General features: G+C 36.8%; 1 protein-coding gene across 3 annotated transcripts in view; it reads left to right on the plus strand.

Moving 5' to 3' along the window:
* Nucleotides 1-20,036, plus strand: part of srgap2 (SLIT-ROBO Rho GTPase activating protein 2) — a 99,137-nt gene extending 79,101 nt beyond the window's left edge. For 2 of the 3 annotated variants that reach the window (XM_084101558.1, XM_084101559.1), the window contains 12 exons: nucleotides 943-970; nucleotides 1,452-1,482; nucleotides 2,449-2,509; nucleotides 3,667-3,744; nucleotides 3,848-3,982; nucleotides 4,111-4,216; nucleotides 6,469-6,693; nucleotides 13,591-13,670; nucleotides 13,905-14,112; nucleotides 14,274-14,420; nucleotides 15,743-16,061; nucleotides 17,410-20,036. In XM_084101558.1, the coding sequence (XP_083957684.1) occupies nucleotides 943-970; nucleotides 1,452-1,482; nucleotides 2,449-2,509; nucleotides 3,667-3,744; nucleotides 3,848-3,982; nucleotides 4,111-4,216; nucleotides 6,469-6,693; nucleotides 13,591-13,670; nucleotides 13,905-14,112; nucleotides 14,274-14,420; nucleotides 15,743-16,061; nucleotides 17,410-17,880 (1,889 nt within the window). In that variant the 3' untranslated portion in view covers nucleotides 17,881-20,036. The remainder of the gene's footprint in view (nucleotides 1-942; nucleotides 971-1,451; nucleotides 1,483-2,448; nucleotides 2,510-3,666; nucleotides 3,745-3,847; nucleotides 3,983-4,110; nucleotides 4,217-6,468; nucleotides 6,694-13,590; nucleotides 13,671-13,904; nucleotides 14,113-14,273; nucleotides 14,421-15,742; nucleotides 16,062-17,409) is intronic. The other variant, XM_084101560.1, reaches the window with a different exon arrangement.
* Nucleotides 20,037-20,683: the final 647 nt, after the last annotated feature.

Genomic DNA, 20,683 nt, shown 5'->3' on the forward strand with positions numbered 1-20,683 from the left:
TGGGGTCAGTAAGTTTTTTGTTGTTGTTGTTGTTGTTGGTGTTTTTTAATTTCTCTTATGCTTACCAAAGCTGAAATACAGAAAAATCATAATATAGTGAAACAATTTTATTACAATTTAAAATAACCGTTTTCTATTTTCAGCAGCCATTACTCCAGTCTTCAGTGTCACATGATCCTTCAGAGATCATCCTAATATGCTGATTTGGTGCTCGACATTATAATGTACAATATGAAAAAAATATTCATTTTAAGATTTTCTAAATATAACATTTAACAGTGTTATTAGATTAAATGTGTTTTTTAATAAGCATTAGATGCAAATTTAAACTAAATGGAACATTTTGTAGGAAATAGCAAGTATAATTCAATATATACGATATTAATCATTATTGATAATCGACTCCAGCATTATAGCAATGAGTTTTGCATTGACAAACACCACTCGCGTTTTCTTCAGAGCACCAGGATCGTCCTCCACTGAAAGATTTCAAGTAATGTAATCGTTTATTGAATTTGTTGATTAAATTTAAAACACCTTAGTTATTCACAGGCTGTCTTACTCATTTTTTCAAATCCGGCCTTCGGTGTGAAATGGTGTGGGTACAGTGTGTGCATCCCCAGTGTTCTAGCACAGATTGAGGGAAACAAAGTGGTTTAGAAGATTAGCTCATTGATGTCTTTTGCACGTTTGTCATTTGCTGAGTCAAACTACATGTGGAAAATAGCACGCTGTGATGCCGCTGAATGTGTTTGGAAGGGAATATGTGGATATAGGGTCACGTCCCACAGGAAGTTCCTCTGTTACAGCACAGACAAGAAGCGGGATGAGTTTTTTATTCCCATAGGAAACCATTTCCAGCTGTGGCCTCTTCCTCACACATTCAGCCTCCTTCTAATGGTTTTCCTCTCTCTTTTCCTTTTTTTTAATCTCTACCTTCAGGTCAGAAGACCGACTACTGCCTCGCCAGGTGAGTGCTGTGGGAAACCCACAAACAAGACGTAAACCATTTACGCACAAGAAATGATTTAGCACGCATGCAGATGTTTCAAGGCCATTTATAGATGAATATCTTGTCTAGACATAATCATCTTTTATTCACATCTGCTGATTTATTTATTGAGGCCAGGGCAAGGTGATTTACTCTCCAGTTATAATGGAGTACGGAAATGGGAACGGACCTTTAAACAAGAGTTCACAGAATAGACACAAAACAAGTGCTTTCACAACAAAAACTAATGAAAACCTGACTGTGTGTGTTTGTTTAAATCCAGTGTATTAAAATAGGATCTTTCTCAGGAGGGTAATTTCTACTGGTCTAATGGCCACAGGCAGGTTATGAAGTGAATGCAGAGGAAAATTAGAGCAGTTTGAGGGAAAATGATCCATCGTAATGACAGAACTTCTCTCTCTCTCTCTCTCTCTCTCCCCTGCTTTCTCGTGTCCATCAGCGGACGGAGGAACTCCACTCTGCGGAAACAGGTATTTATCATCAATGGATTAACTGATGCATTGTGATTCTTATTCAAACAATGCTGGATTTATCCACAAAAATTCATAATCATTCTTTTTTTTTTGTAATTAATTAATAATAATTATTGTTATTGAAATGCATATACTGTGCGAGACAAAACATTCCTAACCCTACTTACTTAGATGTGTATCTGTATAATTATGTATACACTTCCATGTGATATTTTGCTGTAAATGTGTACATTTTGTTTAATGCATGTCTTTAAGATAAGTAATATAACAGTAATATGCCTGTGCCACCCCGCAATCATTGTGCTCGTGGCAGTGGGATAAATTTGTAAACCAGGCCAGTGTGATAAATTTAGCATACAGGTCCTACCACTTAAACCCTACAGGAGTTTACCACCTTACAGTATGGGTGAACGAACAAAAGGACCCACTGCATCCCCTCATTTGACCAACCTAATGTCCATGTCGCCCTCTAGTGAAGGATAATGATATAAGAGCGATATTCTGTGGTTAGAAGTCAAATGATTTGATAAACATAAGATTTATAGTTAAAAATTAATACAAAAAAGCCCTGCAATGCTTTATATTCATGTAAGCAAGTATATGAGCATGATCTCCGAGGAGTAGTTCAGGCCAGACGTGGCCCAAATTCCGCTTCGCTTAGCCGTTTCCTGTTCACCCAAATAAACAAAAGGAAGCTGTGGCGAGAAGCTGTCTCCTAGCAACCGTTGCCCCATTCCCCCATGGCTCAAACTGTGCTGCTTATTCATCCCTTCTAAATTCTGTTTGATGCTTGCCTCCTTTTGCAAATATTATTATTATTTGAGTCCTGTGCCGAGGAACAGAGACCCTTGTTCAGAAAGGTCCCCCCCCATCCACCCTTCCCCCAGAATCATCTGAACAGACCTGAATATTTTCTCTCTCATATCTTACTTTCTATTTTTTTTTCTTCTTTCCTTCTCTTAGGAGTCCAGCCAAATCATTCCCCTGATGGTGGAGAGTTGTATTCGCTTCATCAGTCGACACGGTGTGCTCTCTCTCTCTCTCTCTCTCTCTCTCTCTCTCTCTCTCTCTCTCTCTCTCTCTCTCTCTCTCTCTCTCTCTCTCTTTCTCTCTCTCTCTCTCTCTCTCTCTCTCCTTTTCTTGCCAAAAGCACTATTGCTGTGTCACTCTCTGGACTTTACCTGATGAAATAAACAAAGTGTTCTGCTCCACTTCATTTATTTTCAGTATATACCTCTTCCATTCCTTTCACACTATCCAGTGTTTTTTTTTTCTTCTTCTTTTTTTGGCATCAGAGGATTCATTGTTATTTCGTCCTAATTAAAACTAAACAAGATAATGTTATTTTTTAAGATATATATATATATATAATAAAAAAATCTTATACTATTTATTACCAGTGTTCCCAATGTCATGGAAATATCAAGGGAATTTTAAAACTGATTTGCAGACCTGGAAAAGTAATTGAAGTGAATAAATCCATGGAAAAGTCTCTAGTGAATATACATTTTTCTGGTTATGGTCTGCTTAAAATATTTAACTGGTTAGAAATTACTTTTGATTTTATAAAATGGTATTTTAAAAACAATCTTTGAATGACTGGAAAATCTTATGGATATTCATTGGTCAAATGTTGTGGTAATCCTGTCTTTTTGGAATGTGTGTCTTTAAGTGTCTAAGTTGTCATATACACAAATTAGTCGGATACTTCAGTAACCATGTTGACTTATTCAGTAGTAACTCATCATAAACAATAACTTGCGTCTCTTAAAGTGATTCATTTAAAAAAAACTGGCTCATAAGAGTCATTAGTTTGTGAATCGGGCTACTTTTGTCATGATGTGTTTTATTATTTTAAAACACAATAGAAATGATTTATAATTATTTATTTATAATAATCATTGATTTGTAATAATTTATAATTACTATTTACTTTTTCTAATTAAAATAACTAATTACTATATATTAATATTTTTTTATTTTTTTATCCAATCAAGTTCAATTCAGACAGCAAACTCAACTCAACACTTTTTTTTTTCTTGCCATTGTGCTGTAGGGTCAGCTTCAATTTTAAGATTATATCAGTGTCTACTATGAAGAACAACCACGTCAGGTTGAGTAAACCAACAAAGGACTTCCTGTCTATTATGTGTCCATAACGTCATGTCTGTGTCTGTACAGGTCTCCATCACGAGGGGATATTCAGGGTGTCTGGCTCCCAGGTGGAAGTCAATGACATTAAGAACGCCTTTGAAAGAGGTGAGTCTATCCGGACTGTCACATGCTGAGCCTTCGTTTGTCTATTTCAAATCAAACTTGTATTATTTAATGGGTCACTGTCTTCTCCATCATTGTGTCCCAGGTGAGGATCCGCTGGCTGGGGACCAGAATGATCACGATATGGACTCCATCGCTGGAGTGTTAAAGCTCTACTTCAGAGGCCTGGATAACGCCCTCTTTCCTAAGGAAGTCTTCCATGACCTAATGTCCTGTGTCTGTGAGTGTCCGCTTTATTTCCTACACCCACAGTACACGTGCGTACCGCAGACCAGACTTACCAGATTAGACAATGGAGGAGCTTTTGTCCTAAATGAACTCATGTCTTGTTCATGTTGTTTTTTCCAGCCATGGAGAACCTCCAGGACAGAGCTGTCCACATCCACAAAGTCCTGCTGTCAATACCCAGCAACACCCTGCTTATCATGAGATACCTGTTTGCTTTCCTCAACCAGTGAGTTCCACAGATCAAAGCTCTTTCTGCATGTTTCCCCTAAAGTCATTTTGTTCTTTTGGTTGTCTGTGATTTCAACTCAAGACAAGGGCTATGACAATCATTAACTCCCACTCATGTCCTTTCAACCCCGTATGACTTTCTTACAGCCAGGAAAACAAACTTTCTTACTGCCCAGATGCTCTTTTCCATATAATGAAAATGAATGCTGGATATATAGAGAGAGAGTCAAGAGTACGTTTTTCCCTTTATCCTCCTTCTAAAAATCAACTGGAAATCCACATTTTAGGGGGATTTAGGGGATTGCATGCCCCCTTTTTTTTACCCCTGATTAGTTTGCATCCCTGAAGATATGAGCTTTTCAGTGAATAAAAGAATAAAAATAAAATTAGCGGTTTGGGACAACATGAGGGTGAGTAAATGATGACAGAATTATTTTGGAACGTTTCCTTTAACCCAGTGCCATTTTCCAGTGATGTATTACAGCTAACTTTACCTCAACGTACAAAGAGCTCATATGCAATCTAAACTTACCATTTTACTAGACCTTTTTACTACAAATGTAAATATTCTCTTCCCAAAAAGAGAAAATTTGCCCATACCCAACCTCAGCTGAGGGCTACAGCACTCAAGCCTCTTGGAACCGTCCCTCCATATCTCTGCCTCTCATTCTTACACTCTTTTCCACCCTGTGGTCCTTTTGAAAGACCCTCCAGACCACAACACGATCTTAGCTTCTACTCCAGACCGCTGTTATGCACGCAGGCGTGTCTGATTTTCTTAAAGCATCTGAACCCTTTCCAGCCCTCGTATCACAGCCAGAAGGGGGAAGCGAGTGTATGTTGAGGTATGGTGTCGCCATCAAGCCCCTATTAGTGCTCCCATGCTGGATGTCTGTAGCCCTCAGTGAATGGCTTCTCTGTTTGCACTATGGCCGATAGATCTTTCCTCCACCATAAAAGTCAGTGGAGGTGCCAGAATAGGTCTCTAAAGAACTGCTGCTCTCTCTAATGCGCTCTGGCCTGCGTTACAGCCAAATGGTGTGCATCGTCCAAAGGTATGCATGGTATACACTCACAAAAACACATCAAGTGGGATGGTATAGACGTTTGCAGGACAAGGCAGGGTAATTGGAGACGCTTGTGCAGTTGTAACTGTCTGGAAAGGACAGTGCTCATAAATTTGGCTTGGAGCCTCTCCATGTGGATGTTTATGTGACCCTACTGCTTTTATCCCAACCCCCCCTCGACCCAAACACACATACAAATAACGATACCTATCCCCACTTTGTGGACACATCTGAGTTTTCAGTAATTAAATGGACATCCTATTAAGTAAGAAGGCGGACAGTTAAAAGAGTGTTACAATTCAGAGCAGTCTCACAGACACACATAAATGGGAGGAAGCTGGCTTAGGCTCATGATAAATGAGCTGTCGTAAGGAAGTGTAGATAGAGTCTAATCTGGAACTCAGTCTGTTTTTCACATTAGTCCAGCAGAGCCGGTCTCTCCATGAGAATGGTCATATAATCAGGGATCAGTTTAACATGTTTATGGATAGTATGACTAATATTTTGTTTAAAGTTTTTGATATTTGGTATACTTCAAACCATCAAATCTCAACTGTATTTTTTTAATTATTCAATTGTAATAAAGAAATGCATTTAATGTATCTATTCTCAATTGTATTCAATGCATTTATTTATTTGTAATTATTTAACTAATAAATACATTTTATTAATTAAATTATATTATTTATTAAATTATTATGAAATTTTCTAACCTTTGGAACAATGCAAGTACCATCTTAACATTTTTGAGCAGTATCCCTCATCTAACGTAATTTTAGGTTCATTAAAAACACAGACATAACAAGATTGTCTTTTTAAAGTTTGAAAATTACTTTGAAACTTGACACAGCATTCGAAAAATGCAAAAATAATTGCAAAAATACAGGCTTTTCTTAGCAAATAGTGACATACGTTAAGTCAGGCTTTCCCAAAATGGGGTTCACAAACCCCTGGGGATGGAAAGCTAATTATTATTTATATTTTTTTTTACTAAAATAAAAAAAAAAACACTTACTAAAAGGATATAAAATATTTTTGTTGTTTTATTTTTTATGTTTGTGGTGTTGTTATTAAAATATGAACTCAAAATTCAAGTAAATATTTAGTTAAAACAAATGAATTAACAATTAACATTCCTATATTTTGGTTAATTCTTTTTTATGTTTCTCTCTCTTTTAACTAGTCTGTCCCAGTATAGTGACGATAACATGATGGACCCCTACAACCTGGCTATCTGCTTCGGCCCCACACTCATGTCTGTGCCAGAGGGCCATGACCAAGTCTCCTGCCAGGCACATGTAAACGAGCTCATCAAAACCATTATTATCCATCACGAGAGCATCTTTCCAGGGCCTCGTGAGCTGGAGGGGCCCATTTATGACCATGGAGGAGCCACTGAGGAATACTGGTGAGTCCAAAATCAATGCGAGTGAATTCGGTTACAAAGAAGAAATAAGGATGAAAATGAAGCATATAATCTTGGCAAAATTCATTGGCAGCGAATTTTGGCCCCACATTTTATTGGAGCAGCTGCTCAGCCGAACCGCAAAACCAGAAATGAGTTGATCAGATGAGCTTGATTTAATGCAGGACAGGTCTGAAATGATGGATTGAACATTATCAAGATAAATAGACATTATAAAGACCAACAGAGCCCTACAGGGAGCCAGTAACTTTTTAAAGTTTGCATCCTACATATTTTATGCTCATTTAAACCGTCAGTTCAATGGTTGAAGACACGGATAGATTTCTGACCCCCAGAAATGTCTGCACACGATCTAGACTCCCAAAAGATGACAATGAAGGCAACCAGAACTGTGGAAAGCAGCCAGACTTGTAAAGCATCATCATGAAAAGTCTGATTTTAAATGAAAAACGAGGTTATCCTCCCTGCTCAAGGCCAAGCACTAATGAAATGCCTCCTGTAGCTTTTTAATAACTGTTTTGGATGTCAAAGAGGAAATGACTTCAGATTGCTGTGTCACCATGAAAAGAAAGCAACATATCCAGATCAGGTTTGTTTGTGAGATGCAGGCATAAAGACGTGGCTCCTTTCATGTGGTTCTCATGTGTGTGATAGTTTGGATTGCATGGGCGGTGTAATTAAGACTTAGAGCTGGTGAGATGATGCGTTTTCAGCTCAGGGTTTAGTCAGAGTCTTGTTTCAGTTTCCTGAGGCTTTAAGTCACGTGAAGTCGGGACACGTTGACAACATACTGTAGTTAACACGTTGCAAACTCAGTTCCTGACCTGATATGAATTACTGTTCATTCTGTATTTTAACTTCATCTTCATCTGTATAGCCTTGCATCTGAATTTGAGATTCATGTGAAAATTATTTTATCGAGCAGTGTAATGTAAAAGCAAACATTTGTTTTATTTTGCCAGTTAGGGTGCATTATTTAACTGAACTTTTGGGTGAATATCAGAAAGGAATGTCTCATATTACACCCCAAAATTAGAAGAAAAATCAATATTTCACTATTTTAATACACAAAGTGATATTTTTTTTCATGAAAATTAAGGACATTTTCCTCCCAAATTCTCATTTCTGTATTGTGAAACAAATAAAATTCAGCACAGACGCAAATATTTATTTATTTAAGATTTTGTTATATATATTTATCCAGAAGGGTCAATGTGTGTGTGTGTGTATATATATATATATATATATATATATATATATATATATACACACACACATTGACACACATGCATACATATACACACACATTTATGTGTATTCTGTTCATGGGATATTTCTTTTCATTGACTCTACAAGTTCAATTAAACCATCAAAATATGAAGAAAATATTTTATATTTTTAAATATTTTAAACATGAGGGAAGAACAAAACACTAAACTAAGGTATTTATCTGACAAAAGTATTTGCCAAAAAAGGGGTAAACTACAGCTACAGGTTTATTTTTCTATGCAATAAAAGAAAATGCATAGAAAAACTCAAAGGAAAAAGCATGCATTGACTACATAGTTGGTTCTGTCTTGTTTTTGCATGTATTCATCATTTCATTGTATGAGAGCCTGATATCTTGCTTTATTGTAAAAAAAATACAATTTAAATCATATGAAAAAATGAATTGTGCTTTAACTGTCTGATGAAAAAATAACGTTTTTGACAGAGAAATTCACTTGTCTTTTGCACCGTGATCATCACCGTCCTTACACATGCAAAAGTAAAAATAAGTGTCAAAGTTTTGTCTGAGACTGATGCTGAGAGCAGAATGAGACATGCAGCGTCTCTGGGGAAGACATTAAGAATCAGAGCAGCTTCTGACCTCCCTGAACACAAACTCATCTGCTCAAGGGGGAAGAAGCCACGAGGATCATTTTACCTTAAGAGCCCAGATCAAAGCTTACACACACTCTCTCAGATGGAGTGACAGGAGGATCACAGGGTCTTCTTCAGCAACGGACTGCTCAGTGAGACCAATCCGTCATTTTAAAGAATCACTGAAACACTGATGGAACATGTGCTTTGCCAAACCTGCCTGACAATGTCACCCTACACACACCAGACAAAGATTAGCATTATACAGTCATTACCCTTAAGTTCCTTCTGTCTAAAGCTGCTCTCTAATGAAACTAAGCTTTTCATCAGCCCAGACTTCATGCTTGCCAACTGTATGTAATAAAGTGGGATGGTCTTAGTGAGATATATTCCAGCTGGGTAGAGTACTACACTTGAATACTACACTAGCTTGAATTTCCTCCAACGCATGATACGAGAGAGCAGCTTTTATTGGTACATTGATGACAGTAAATTAGTCAGTGTTTTTGCTTGAGTGCTCAATGGGAGATCAGATGGGTTTTATACTAAATTAATAGTAGGGTATTAGAGGGTTTCTTGGCCTGTGAATGGCATAGCAGTGTTGTTATCAGCATTGAAGCCTGCATGACCTTGGAAACGAGCCATTTTCCTGTGCGTTTGTACAGTGTTTTCTGGTCTCATTAGATTCCCCACAGGAGTTGAGTGAGGGCCGGTTCAGTTTGGAGGCAAGAGGCCACAGGAAGGTCCAGCTTTGATCCTCGTATCTGTGTTCTGCTTCCTGTTTTGCTTCAAAGAAGCATGAACACACTGTTTCAGGAATGAAGAGAGACGTAGAGAGACCTGAAGGCATAACTGGTTCTCAGAAATATCCACATTAATTTCGGGAATATATTTTGTGCTTCTGCGCTTTCCCTCTCATTCCAGTATTAATAATTATTAGAAGTGAAACGTTTGAACACACCTACTCATTCTAGATCATTACTATTTTCCTCATTTTTGAATAAGTTGTCAAAACTATGAAATATATGGGAATTATGCAGTAAAAAATTTACACAAAACTGGTGTGTTGTGACCCAAAAAGGGGTCATGATTGGGTCGTTAGGTTTTGGTCATCATTTGCATGTTAAATGAAAATAATAAAACGCAACTAAACCTATAACCATGCATATTAAGAATAGTATTATAAAAATTATAAACAAGCTTATCACTTTAAAAAAAAAAAAATGCTTCCATTCTTGTGTTGTTGGTGGCAAAACCTGGTATTTTGGTGCATTTTTTATATTTATTTATTCATACAATTGTTCAGAAGTTTGGAGTCAATGTTTTTTTTTTTAAAGAAATAAATACTTTTATTCAGCAAAGATGCATTAACCCATAAGAACCCGGACCAATTTCCCCTTATAGGAAAATTATGGGGCATATAAAACAGACTAAATGGACCACTTAAAACATGTTTCTGCAGTTGTTTTTTAAATACAACCACTCCTTGTGAAAGATCTGTAATGTTACATATATGTGACATTGGGCGTTTATGATAAATTTGTAATGTTACATATATGTCACATTGGGATTTTATTTCTCATTTGAAAAAATACATTTAGTCAGTTTTTTTTCTGTTTATTTTCTTTTCCACAACATTTTCAAAATTATAACTTTTCTGGGAAGATAAATAAAAAAAAACTTTTTTAGAAGTAATACAGTTTTTGCATTTTATTTGCTTTGCCACATATTTCAAAACCACATAACTGTGACCATTCAATTTTACAACAAAACTTTTGTAACATATCAAAATTATACCTTTTCAGGTATAAGGTTTAACCAGAAATACATTTTTAGATTATTTTTTCACAACTCCTAAATGTGCAAACTGAATAAAAATAAATAACTACCTCACACTGGAGGTAAACATGTTGAACATGCATGTAGTGCAATAACATTGCAAAAATGTATTGTGCAATAAAACTGTAAACAAACAAACAATACAATGCTCAGTAAAAAAAAAAAAAAAAAAAAACTTGTTCACTCTGATCAAACCATTGTTATCACCTTTCTCATTTTAAGAATTTTTGGCAATTTAGGGCAGATGGAAGTTTTTGAAGCAATTTCTGTCTTCAGTGAAGCAAAGACGCACATCACATTTCTCACAGACAGTGGTGGTTGCAAGGACTTTGCAGAATTTGCAACGGCCACGCGTGTCACATTTCGCAGGCCAGTGTGCAACCTGGTCAGTGCGAACATCATCTGGTACTCCAACACGAACTCTCTTGGGTCGTGGTGGTGGTGGTGAAGACGTGTGGTGAATTGTTGGCCGACCTCTTTGTGCTTGCACAAGAATTAGGCTAGTGGCAACCTCTGCCTGGAAGCTCCTCTGCTTCAATGGCTTTTGGACACCAAGTTGTTTGCAGTCACGGCGGTAGATCAACCATGCATTAACAAGGCCCAACATGATGGTTTGCCAGAACAGGTGGATGTACCACCGACGTGATCTCATGTGGTATTTGTACCTTGCAACACATGCATCAAGGAGGTCTATTCCCCCCATGAATTTGTTGTACTCCTTCACAATGTGTGGCCTGTTGACCTCCACAAAAGCTTTGTCTGATTTGCTCCAGCGTCGAGCTTTATCTTGAGGCTCAACTGCGCAGTAGGAGGAGATCAGGGTAACAGCTTTGTTGTCATACCACCTGACAATGACCATCCTTTCCTCCTTCTCCACCATGGTTTCAACAGATCCAGACTTTTCTCATCTTCAAGCTGACAACCAGCCAAACGATTGCAACGGAGTGTTCCTAAAAAGTAGATCTGTTGCGAAAGAAGCTCGACAATCAGTGCTGGAGAGGAAAAAAAATTGTCTGCAAAAACTTTGTAGTTTTGATTTGATGGGAGACTTTCACACAGCTCAACCACAACCACAACGTCACCTCCTGTGCCAAGTGGTGTTTTTTTCCCAGTGCCACCTTGATAGACCGCAAAATCACATAAGATTCCAGAGGAGGAGCAGCGGGCCCAAATTTTTAACCCCCAAGGGTGGGGTTTGCCCTTCACATACTGCCTTATTGGGCTGTGTGTCCCTCTGAAGGGCACCATTTGCTCATCAATAGAGTTGTGCTCCTCCGGGGTGATAGCCAGGCATTGTTTGCGAAACATATCAAGCCATGAACGGATCTTCCAACACTTATCCCCTGCTTGCCGATTTGACAAATCATTGTTGTCAGTGAAATGTAGGCATGCTAGCAGGGTCTGAAAATGGTTGCGTGACATGTTGTCAGCCACCATGGGACACCTTGTGTCATTTTCCCAGTATGCACGATTTCCTGGCATTTGATGCAGACCCATGCGCAGATAGATACCAATCAGTATTTCCATTTCTTTAACAGTGGTGTTAGCATTCTTTTGAGTTCCAGATTTTTGCACACTGCTTTCTGATGTTATACACTTTCTGAAATACTCCAGGGGCGTTTGAAGATTGTCTGGAGGTGTGACGCTCGGCCCTTTGAATGTGCACTCAGGGGTCTCAAAATATTTCTTTCTCCAAGAAAATGTTTTTTTACCCTGGCTGGTTGTATTTTGCTTCCCAGAGTTTATGTTTGGTTGTGCAGCTTCTAAATCTAAATCACTTGATCCGCTATCTGAATCAGACCCGCTTGATTCATCATCCTCCATGTCTATCTTGGCAGGAGTGTAATCAGGGTCATCAATGTCTTCATCCGAATCCCTTATACTCACTGTCATCTCCCTGGATAATATTCAGTACATTCTGAACATCAAGATGTTTCCTGAATCTATTCATGTTATTCTCACTACAAAAAAGATAAAATAACCTTAAAATAGTACCAACATATGATATCAACACATGTTATACCTGTTTTATACCATATATTGCATACCGGTTTTAGTTACAGGTATGCAAAATATTTTCAGAATACATTTCATTAACAATGTTATTAATTTGACATTTTTTTGTTTAAAATATGCTTTGAATTGAGCAGCAGAATATATATAACACTAAAATAATTGAATCAGCTAAATTATCTGAGCAGCTCATTACCATTTTTCTAAATGTGACATATACGTCACATCAAAATTCCACCTACTGTTTTACGGTTAAAAGCCCGATGTGACGCATATGTCACCACAACATTTTCATAACTTGTTTTATATCAATTTGTACAAGACATGTTTTAAAATCAGGTCAAGTGTAATCTAGGATATGTTATTAAAACATTAGAATTGTTGTATGGGTTGAAACATACCTTTAGTAACAAAAACAAGCGCTTTTAAAAATTGCTGACACTGCAACATGTGCACACCAGACAGGCCACCATTTTGGAAATGTTACCATGGCAACAAAAATGCACACATTGTCACATGACTGAACCTGGATGTTCCTTAAATGTCACTTAGGGACTTCCTGGGTTGAAAGTGAGGGATAATGCTTTAAAAAGACCTTTCCAGATAATCACCAGTGTTTGTGACACCCACGTCACAGCGGGTTCTTATGGGTTAAATTGATCAAACGTGACAGTAAATGCACTTATAATGTTACAGAATGTTTCTATTTTAAATAAAAAACAATGCATAAAAATTTCCACCAATGATAATCATTGATAATAATAGTAAAATGTCTCTTTTGATCAAATAAATGCAGCCTTGGTGAGCATAAGAGATGTCTTTCAAAAACATTTAAACTTTTGAATGGTAATTTTGTTTGTTTATCTTTTATTTATTTGCAAAATGATTTCGCTTAAAATGGAAATTCACACCTTCACACAATTTATATTTATCCACAAACAAATTTCAAGCATTTAAGCAGAACCCTGTGCATCACAAGGTCTTTAAGATAATGAGAAACATAAATTTAGTCAGGTGTCTCCAAACTTTTAACTTGTTAGTGTATATGCGAGTATGTATTGAATGTAAATTGAATGTAAAAACGTTTGTGTTGTCATTTCTAATGCTCTGAAGTCTGTAATGGAGGTTTCCACTGATTCATCTTTCTTGCTGTCAATTCTACAGTGATAATCCACACATTGAGCCCCCCCTAGTGGATGAACCTGCACCTGATGCCACCTCTGAAATCCACAACAGCGATGATGGTGAGCCTAGACGACCATACTAACATGCACACAAATCTTCCAAAAGACACTGCACCAAAAGTCTGCTCCTATGTCACACTCCTCTGTCTGTGCTCCCCCTCTGCAGCTCCAAAGGCGTTTTGATGAGTGTGCTCTAACTTGCCTGGCTTCCCATGCAATAACCTTCCCATGCTCTCTCTTCCCTCTCGCTCTCTCCCCTTCCTGTCTTTCTCTGTCTCTCATGTCTCTAAATAGTAAAGTCAGGGTCCTTGAACGTTTCAGAGTCTGACCACATCGAGGTTATCGCACGTTTCGACTACTCTGGACGCACCAACCGCGAGCTTTCCTTTAAGAAGGGGGCGTCTTTGCTGCTGTACCACCGTGCATCTGAGGACTGGTGGGAGGGTCGCCACAACGGCGCAGAGGGACTCATTCCACACCAGTACATAGTAGTGCAGGACATGTAAGCTGTCCGGTTCATTGATTTTAACTAATGATATTGGTCAGAACTGCTTTTCTAATGAGTTAGAGAGCTAGTAGAAGTTATTCATCTATGATCTTAACTAATAATAAGACCACCTATAGTGTGTTAATTCTAGAGGTGTCTGTGATTTCGTGTAATAGGCCGGATGGATATGCAGGCAGAGGAAGTCCCAAAGCTGACCTAGAGGCATCCCATGATTCTGTGGAAGAGAAGGTGTCCGCCAGAGCCAGTGCCAGTTCACCCATTGGAGGTCATGTGGCTGATATATACCTAGCTAACCTCAACAAGTAAGTTGATAAAAATGGTGAAACTAAAATGAAAACATTTATATTATATATATATTAGGTCTGTCAAAATGTATATTTATATATTAGAGCTGTCAAAATGAACGTGTTAACGCATGCAAATAATTATTTTCATTTTAAAAATATTTAGCGCAATCAATGCAGCATTTGGCTATCATTACATTAAATGATCACGCTCTTATTCATGCAAATGCTTTTAAACCATTAAAGCGTGATAAGACACAATAGAGAACACAGTGTTGGCGTGTGTCTGTACTTGAACAGACAAAATTGCACAAAATTATGCAAAAATGCCCATTTTGTCAAGTATTCTTGCAAGCACAGTCTTAAATGAATTAAAAATAAGTCTTAAAGGACCGTAAAGTGTTGTGAGAAAATGGGATGTGTGGAAATCTTAAAGTGTCAGAGGATGTCATTAAGGATAATCAAAGAACAAAAGAAAAAGAGAATAACTTTTGTAGCTTTAATAATGATTAATCTATATTTAATTTATAATTTATTCAGTGAAGACTTTGAAGGGTTTGATAACTTTATTCAATTTCTGTATATTTAACTACCTGTTAGACCTACTTAAAGCACTGTTTACAAGGTTACATGGGTCAAAAACAAAAACATTAATAACTTTTTGTGCATTTTGACAGGGCAAGTAAAAATCTAAACTGGTCTGACTGGGCCAGTAGAAAAAAATGAGCCCTGATATATTGAAAGGCATAGGTAAATGTGACATTTATTATAATGGGTTTATGTGAAGATTGTTTTAAGTTCACTTAAATGAAAAGTTGTTATTTTTTAAATCCTAATAAATATATAGCTTTCAGTTATACTTTGATGCTGAATGGCTATAATTAATGGCTAAAATTTAGAAAAAGATCAATTTAATAGAGACTTTCAAAAAAAGATACCAATATTAAAATATAGGCTACTGGCTGTTTGTTGTTTCTACCTGAATCTGGAGATTAAATGTGAAATATTACAATATAAAAATATATAAAAAACTTTAATGTTAGGTGCGATTAATCACGATTAATTACAGAAAAATCTGTGATTTAATTATTGATTTTTTTTAATCGTTTGACAGCACTTACATTTATTTATATATATATATATAATGGTTAGAAATATTAATTAAATATATTAAAAAGGGATATAAGACCCTTTTTAAGATAAGATTTTGTAATAAATATTTAAAATAATTTAATATTTAGTCTCTTAAAATGTCTTAATTACAATTAAATTCTTCTCATATTATTCAAATAAATTCTTTTCATAATATTGACATTTTGCCTACACTTTATCCACCTCAGATTGAGGAAACGCCCAGAATCAACCAGCATCCGGAGAACAATCCGGGCAGTGGAGGGGCTTGGCGAGGGCTCATCTGGAGCAGCAGGGGGTTTAAAGACCTCCTCCATGCCTGCAGGTGGACTGGCCAAGGAAGGGACAGACAAGCGACCAGTCAGCGCTCACAGCGTCCTGAACTCCATCACTCGCCACTCATCTCTGAAGACTAAGGTGGAAGGTCCTCAGCTCCGAAAGTCTACGCCTGCAGGACGATCCAAGAGTTTCAGCAACCACAGACCACTGGACCAGGAGGTCATCGCTCAGGTGGAGCACAGCTCACAGGTACGACAAGCCCAGGATCATTCAGTTCTTCACTGCTGCACGTGATTCATTCAATTCAGCAACATTCAAACCCTGTCAGCTTTCATGCAAACTTACACTGTATAAAAATGACACGCAGGTAAACTGAAAGTCCATTTTCCTCTCCGTAAAAAGTGCTGAGCTCTCCAGAGTGTCTGTGTATTAAAGCGTCCCATTTATCTTTCTTTGAGCTGTAATTTCACGGCTGGATAGAGGTCCAGGATCGATCCCGACTGTGGTTGTAATTGAGTTGGAGTTCCTGCGGTCAAGTCATCCTTTGTTGTTGTACTGCCTGTACAACAGATATCAGAACGGACTGACCTTGGCTAAAACTAAAGCTACAGATGTTGTCTTTTTGAAAACGAGTGAAATACAAAAATAATGGCACTAAACACCATCAAACTGTGGCTACCATACAGGGTCCAAAATAAAAACGTCAAAAACCATTTCATAAAATAGACTTAAAGTTAGTTGGTCAGTACCTTTTTTTCAATTGTAATATTTTTGTAGATAATATTTTGTTTGCGAACAAAATATTATATATTAACCAGTTAACTAGGCCTTCATAAGAGATACATTTATTTAAAGTTATGCAGAGACCACAAACATGTTGTGTGTGAATTCAAGTCTTTTATTTATTTAAATGATATTACATTACATTAAAAATAAATTATATTACATTACAATAAATTAAATTAATTAAAATACATAACTTTAAAATTTTATATATATATATATATATATATATATATATATATATATATATATATATATATATATATATATATATATATATATATATATATATAAAGACCCTTTCCAAAAAATTAGAATATCATGGAAAAGTTTATTTATTTCCATAATTCCATTCAAAACGATAAACTTCCATAGATTATAGATTCAGGGCCCACAACTTAAATGATTTCAAGTAATTAGTTGTTTATTTGTACATAATTTGGGCTTCCAGCTCATAAAACCCACGAAAACAGGATTTCAAAAAATTAGAATATTACATGAAATCACACAGTAATTACACAGTGATACCATGGTCATTGAACCAGGTTTTGGTTATTTTGGCAGTGTGGGCAGGTGCAAATTAATTTATTTATTTTATTTTTTTAAATGTAAAAATAATAATACATGTAAATACATTTTTAATTTAAAAACAATAATAAAATAAGAACAGCGTAAGTGTTGTTTGTTACAAATATATAAAATAATCACACACATATATATATATATATATATATATATATATATATATATATACAATTTTTATGTTTTTGTCTTCTTCTTTTACTCCTCTTCTCTCTTTCTCTTTTTCCCCCAGGACATCGAGGCCACTATGAACACGGCTCTGAGTGAGCTGCGAGAGCTGGAGAGGCAGAGCAGTGTCAAACACGCTCCTGATGTTGTGCTCGACACTCTGGAGCAGCTAAAAAGCGGCGGGGCGTCTGAACCCTCCAGCCCGCTTCATTCCCGCCTGCTCCGCGAGGCCGACTCCTCCCAGCATCCTCTGCAGCGCAGCGCCAGTTCGGCAAGCGACATGCCCTCCACCTTCCGGCCCGGCAAGAGCCCCAGTCCCAAGAGCCCTCTTTCGTCAATGTCTACCACAGGTCTGTCTGCTCCCGGCTCCAGCTTCAGAGATAACAGACCCCCAGCCACCAAACCCAAGCCTGTTGTGTTCCCAAAAAGCAGTTCGGCTGGGGGCAGTCCAGCGATGGGATCCCCGACCACCACCATACCACCAACACCACCACCACCCCCTCCGCCGCCCACCGACAAGTCCTGTCCAGTCTGAGGCTTTACAGCCTGTATTTCAATCTGTTTCTTAGTAATTCCAAGAGCACCCTCTGATACTGACTTTTTTTTTCTTTTCTTTTTTGGGATCTTAACAGAAAACTGCAGACAACTGACTCAAACTGATATTGGAAGCTTGCGTGAGTGAGCATTGTGTGTGGAGCATTGTGCGAGCGAGTGTGTGTGTGGAATTAATAAACTATTGGAGTGATTTTACAGCACTGTTTTAGTTTGGATTGAGACATGGACATCAGCAATCCCTCTTTTCTAATCCTAAATGAGTGCTTTGGAGTTTTTCGGCCTGTATAGACTGATTTTATGGGAAAGGGACTTTGAGGACAAGCAGTGGACATGCTTTCCGAGGACACTTTTTTCCTCTCAAAAACTCGTTACAGACGGCACAGCATCGCAGGGAATCAAACAAAAAAATTCCTTGTCACATGACACCTCCAACATAGCTTGCCTTTTTCTACAGATTCTACAAATCTGTCATACAATTATCACTAGTTACAGTGCATTTATCACCATATAATCCACATCGGCACAGTTTCTGCTTCTCTTTTAGCGAATCCAACCATAGACGTGCACCTAAACATGACAAAGGTGAAGGAACATCTTTGCATGAGGATTGACAAGATATTTGCATGGCGAACGAACACGGCTTCCCTAACAATCGGATTAATTTCCATACCGGTCGAAAGCACTTCTGAAATTATTATAACAGTCTAACATGTCATTTTATTGTACTATTATATCTATCAGTGGGCACATTAAAAGAGGGTGTTGTTTTGTATAAGTTTAATAATTATGATTATAACTGGAAAAAAAAGTGTCTAAAAATGAGGAATGTCATGCAAGCACATTATTTCTTCATCACCTGTGTATAAAAAACAAAAACAGATAAAAGAAAAATAATTTTATTTAATTTTCCCTATAGTTTATTAATCACCTCTGGGTCTGTATCATGGTATCTATGTATTAGTATGTGTGTTTACAGTATGTATATTCTGAATCTTAGCAGCCTAACAGCAGCTTTTTAGAGTTTTATGGCTTTACGATGCAAAAAGGGAAAGACTTCAAACTGACTAAAGGGGGACACATGTAAAAACAGCTCGCTTTCCTCAGTTTTTCACACTTGGAAAGGATCAAATGTGCAAAAAGGTCTGACAATCTGCCTAGCTAAATGTCCCTCTCACAGACCGGTCTGCCTGATTATGCCTTCGACAGAATGGATCGGACAAGTCTGTATTTTCCTACGCGAGGCCTTATTATTGGAGAAAATGAGTTGTGGTGGTTGGCGAAAGTAAGCCTGCTTCACTTTGAAGCATTACAAGCCTTGAACAGTCTCGCATGGCTGACCGTGACTCCTGGAAAATATCAATGGACAGATCAAGATGTTTATGACCGAGGCATTTTTCCCCCAAGTAACGTCAGGTTTTTTGTTTTGTTTTTTGAGGACGAGCTTTTTTCTAACGCATTATTTTCTGAATGTGCTGTCGTGTTCTGAAAACATCACAGGTGGTGACATTTGTTCATGTGTAAATGATCGGAAGTGTTCTGTGTGTGTTGTTCCTGATACCTCAAAAAGGCAACTGGAAACTGTCTTATTGGAGTTGTTTTGTGGGTGGGACTTTTACATGCAAATGACAGCAGGTAATTCATGATGTGTGTTAAATGTGTAATGTTAATAGTATGCTGTTGGCCGAGGCCTCTGTTTACACACAAAATGTTGTCTTTCATTGAGTAAATTTGAAATCAATCATTATACACTTGAAATTGCATTGTATGTTTGTGAACAAATTAAGTGAGGGTGATTTTCTTTCTCTTTTTTGTAATCATAACTATTGTTAAAATGTAATTCCTGTCCAGTTGATGCAAGACTGTAAAATGAATCGTCTTGTCAGATATATTTATAGTTGTCCATTCAGATATCTGTTACCAGAGAAACCTGTGTTCAGATGTACTTTGTATATACAATTGTGTACATTACAGAGGTACATTCTTTTTTTTTTCCTATTTTGTTTGTGGGTTTTTTCTTTTTGGTACAATATTGTACAGTTACAGCAATAGTAGTTGCCACTCAAATATACATGATATAATTCCACGTGTAGTTCTTGTAGTAAACATTTTTAAATAAAAAAAAATTTGCTTGCTAAACGTGTATTTGATTGTTTCAATAAAAAGATGCAAAATGTGAAAATTATATTTTTTTTCCCCAATTTTACCAGCCACTTTTTTTCCCCTTTCAAAGAAAAATGCTTGCTAAAAATTTCTTTGATTCAATAAAAAAAAAGTGTAAAATATGAAAATTTTACCAGCCAATTTTTTTATTTTATTTTTTTAAATAAAAAATACTTTCTAAACCTGTCTTTGATTAAATGCTATAGTAAAATGTGTAAAGTTTGTATTTTTTGTTAATATCTTTCTCTCTTTTCATTTTAAAATATAAATGGGCGTGGATCTCTTTCTGATCCATTTTAGTGTCAATCTGAGATGTCTTGTTACAGTGGCTGGCATTAAGCAATTTTACCTGCCATTGCACAAAAAACATTCATACAAAGTTCCAAACATTTGTTATTTGTCTTAGTAGCTATAAAGTTTGTAAAACCAGAAAGGGACTTTCCCACTATGGCTCCCATTTCCCATGAAGTCTGATTCTGTTTGTTCACTGGGCTAACAAAATTAGGAAACTAGAGAGAGTATCCACATTTCTTGCTAAGGATTAATATATATATATATATATATATATATATATATATATATAAATTATAATAATATAATATATAATTTTTAAAAAGTATTTA

Source organism: Abramis brama (assembly GCF_963993115.1).
Source record: "Abramis brama genome assembly, chromosome: 23".
Lineage (NCBI taxonomy): Eukaryota > Metazoa > Chordata > Actinopteri > Cypriniformes > Leuciscidae > Abramis > Abramis brama.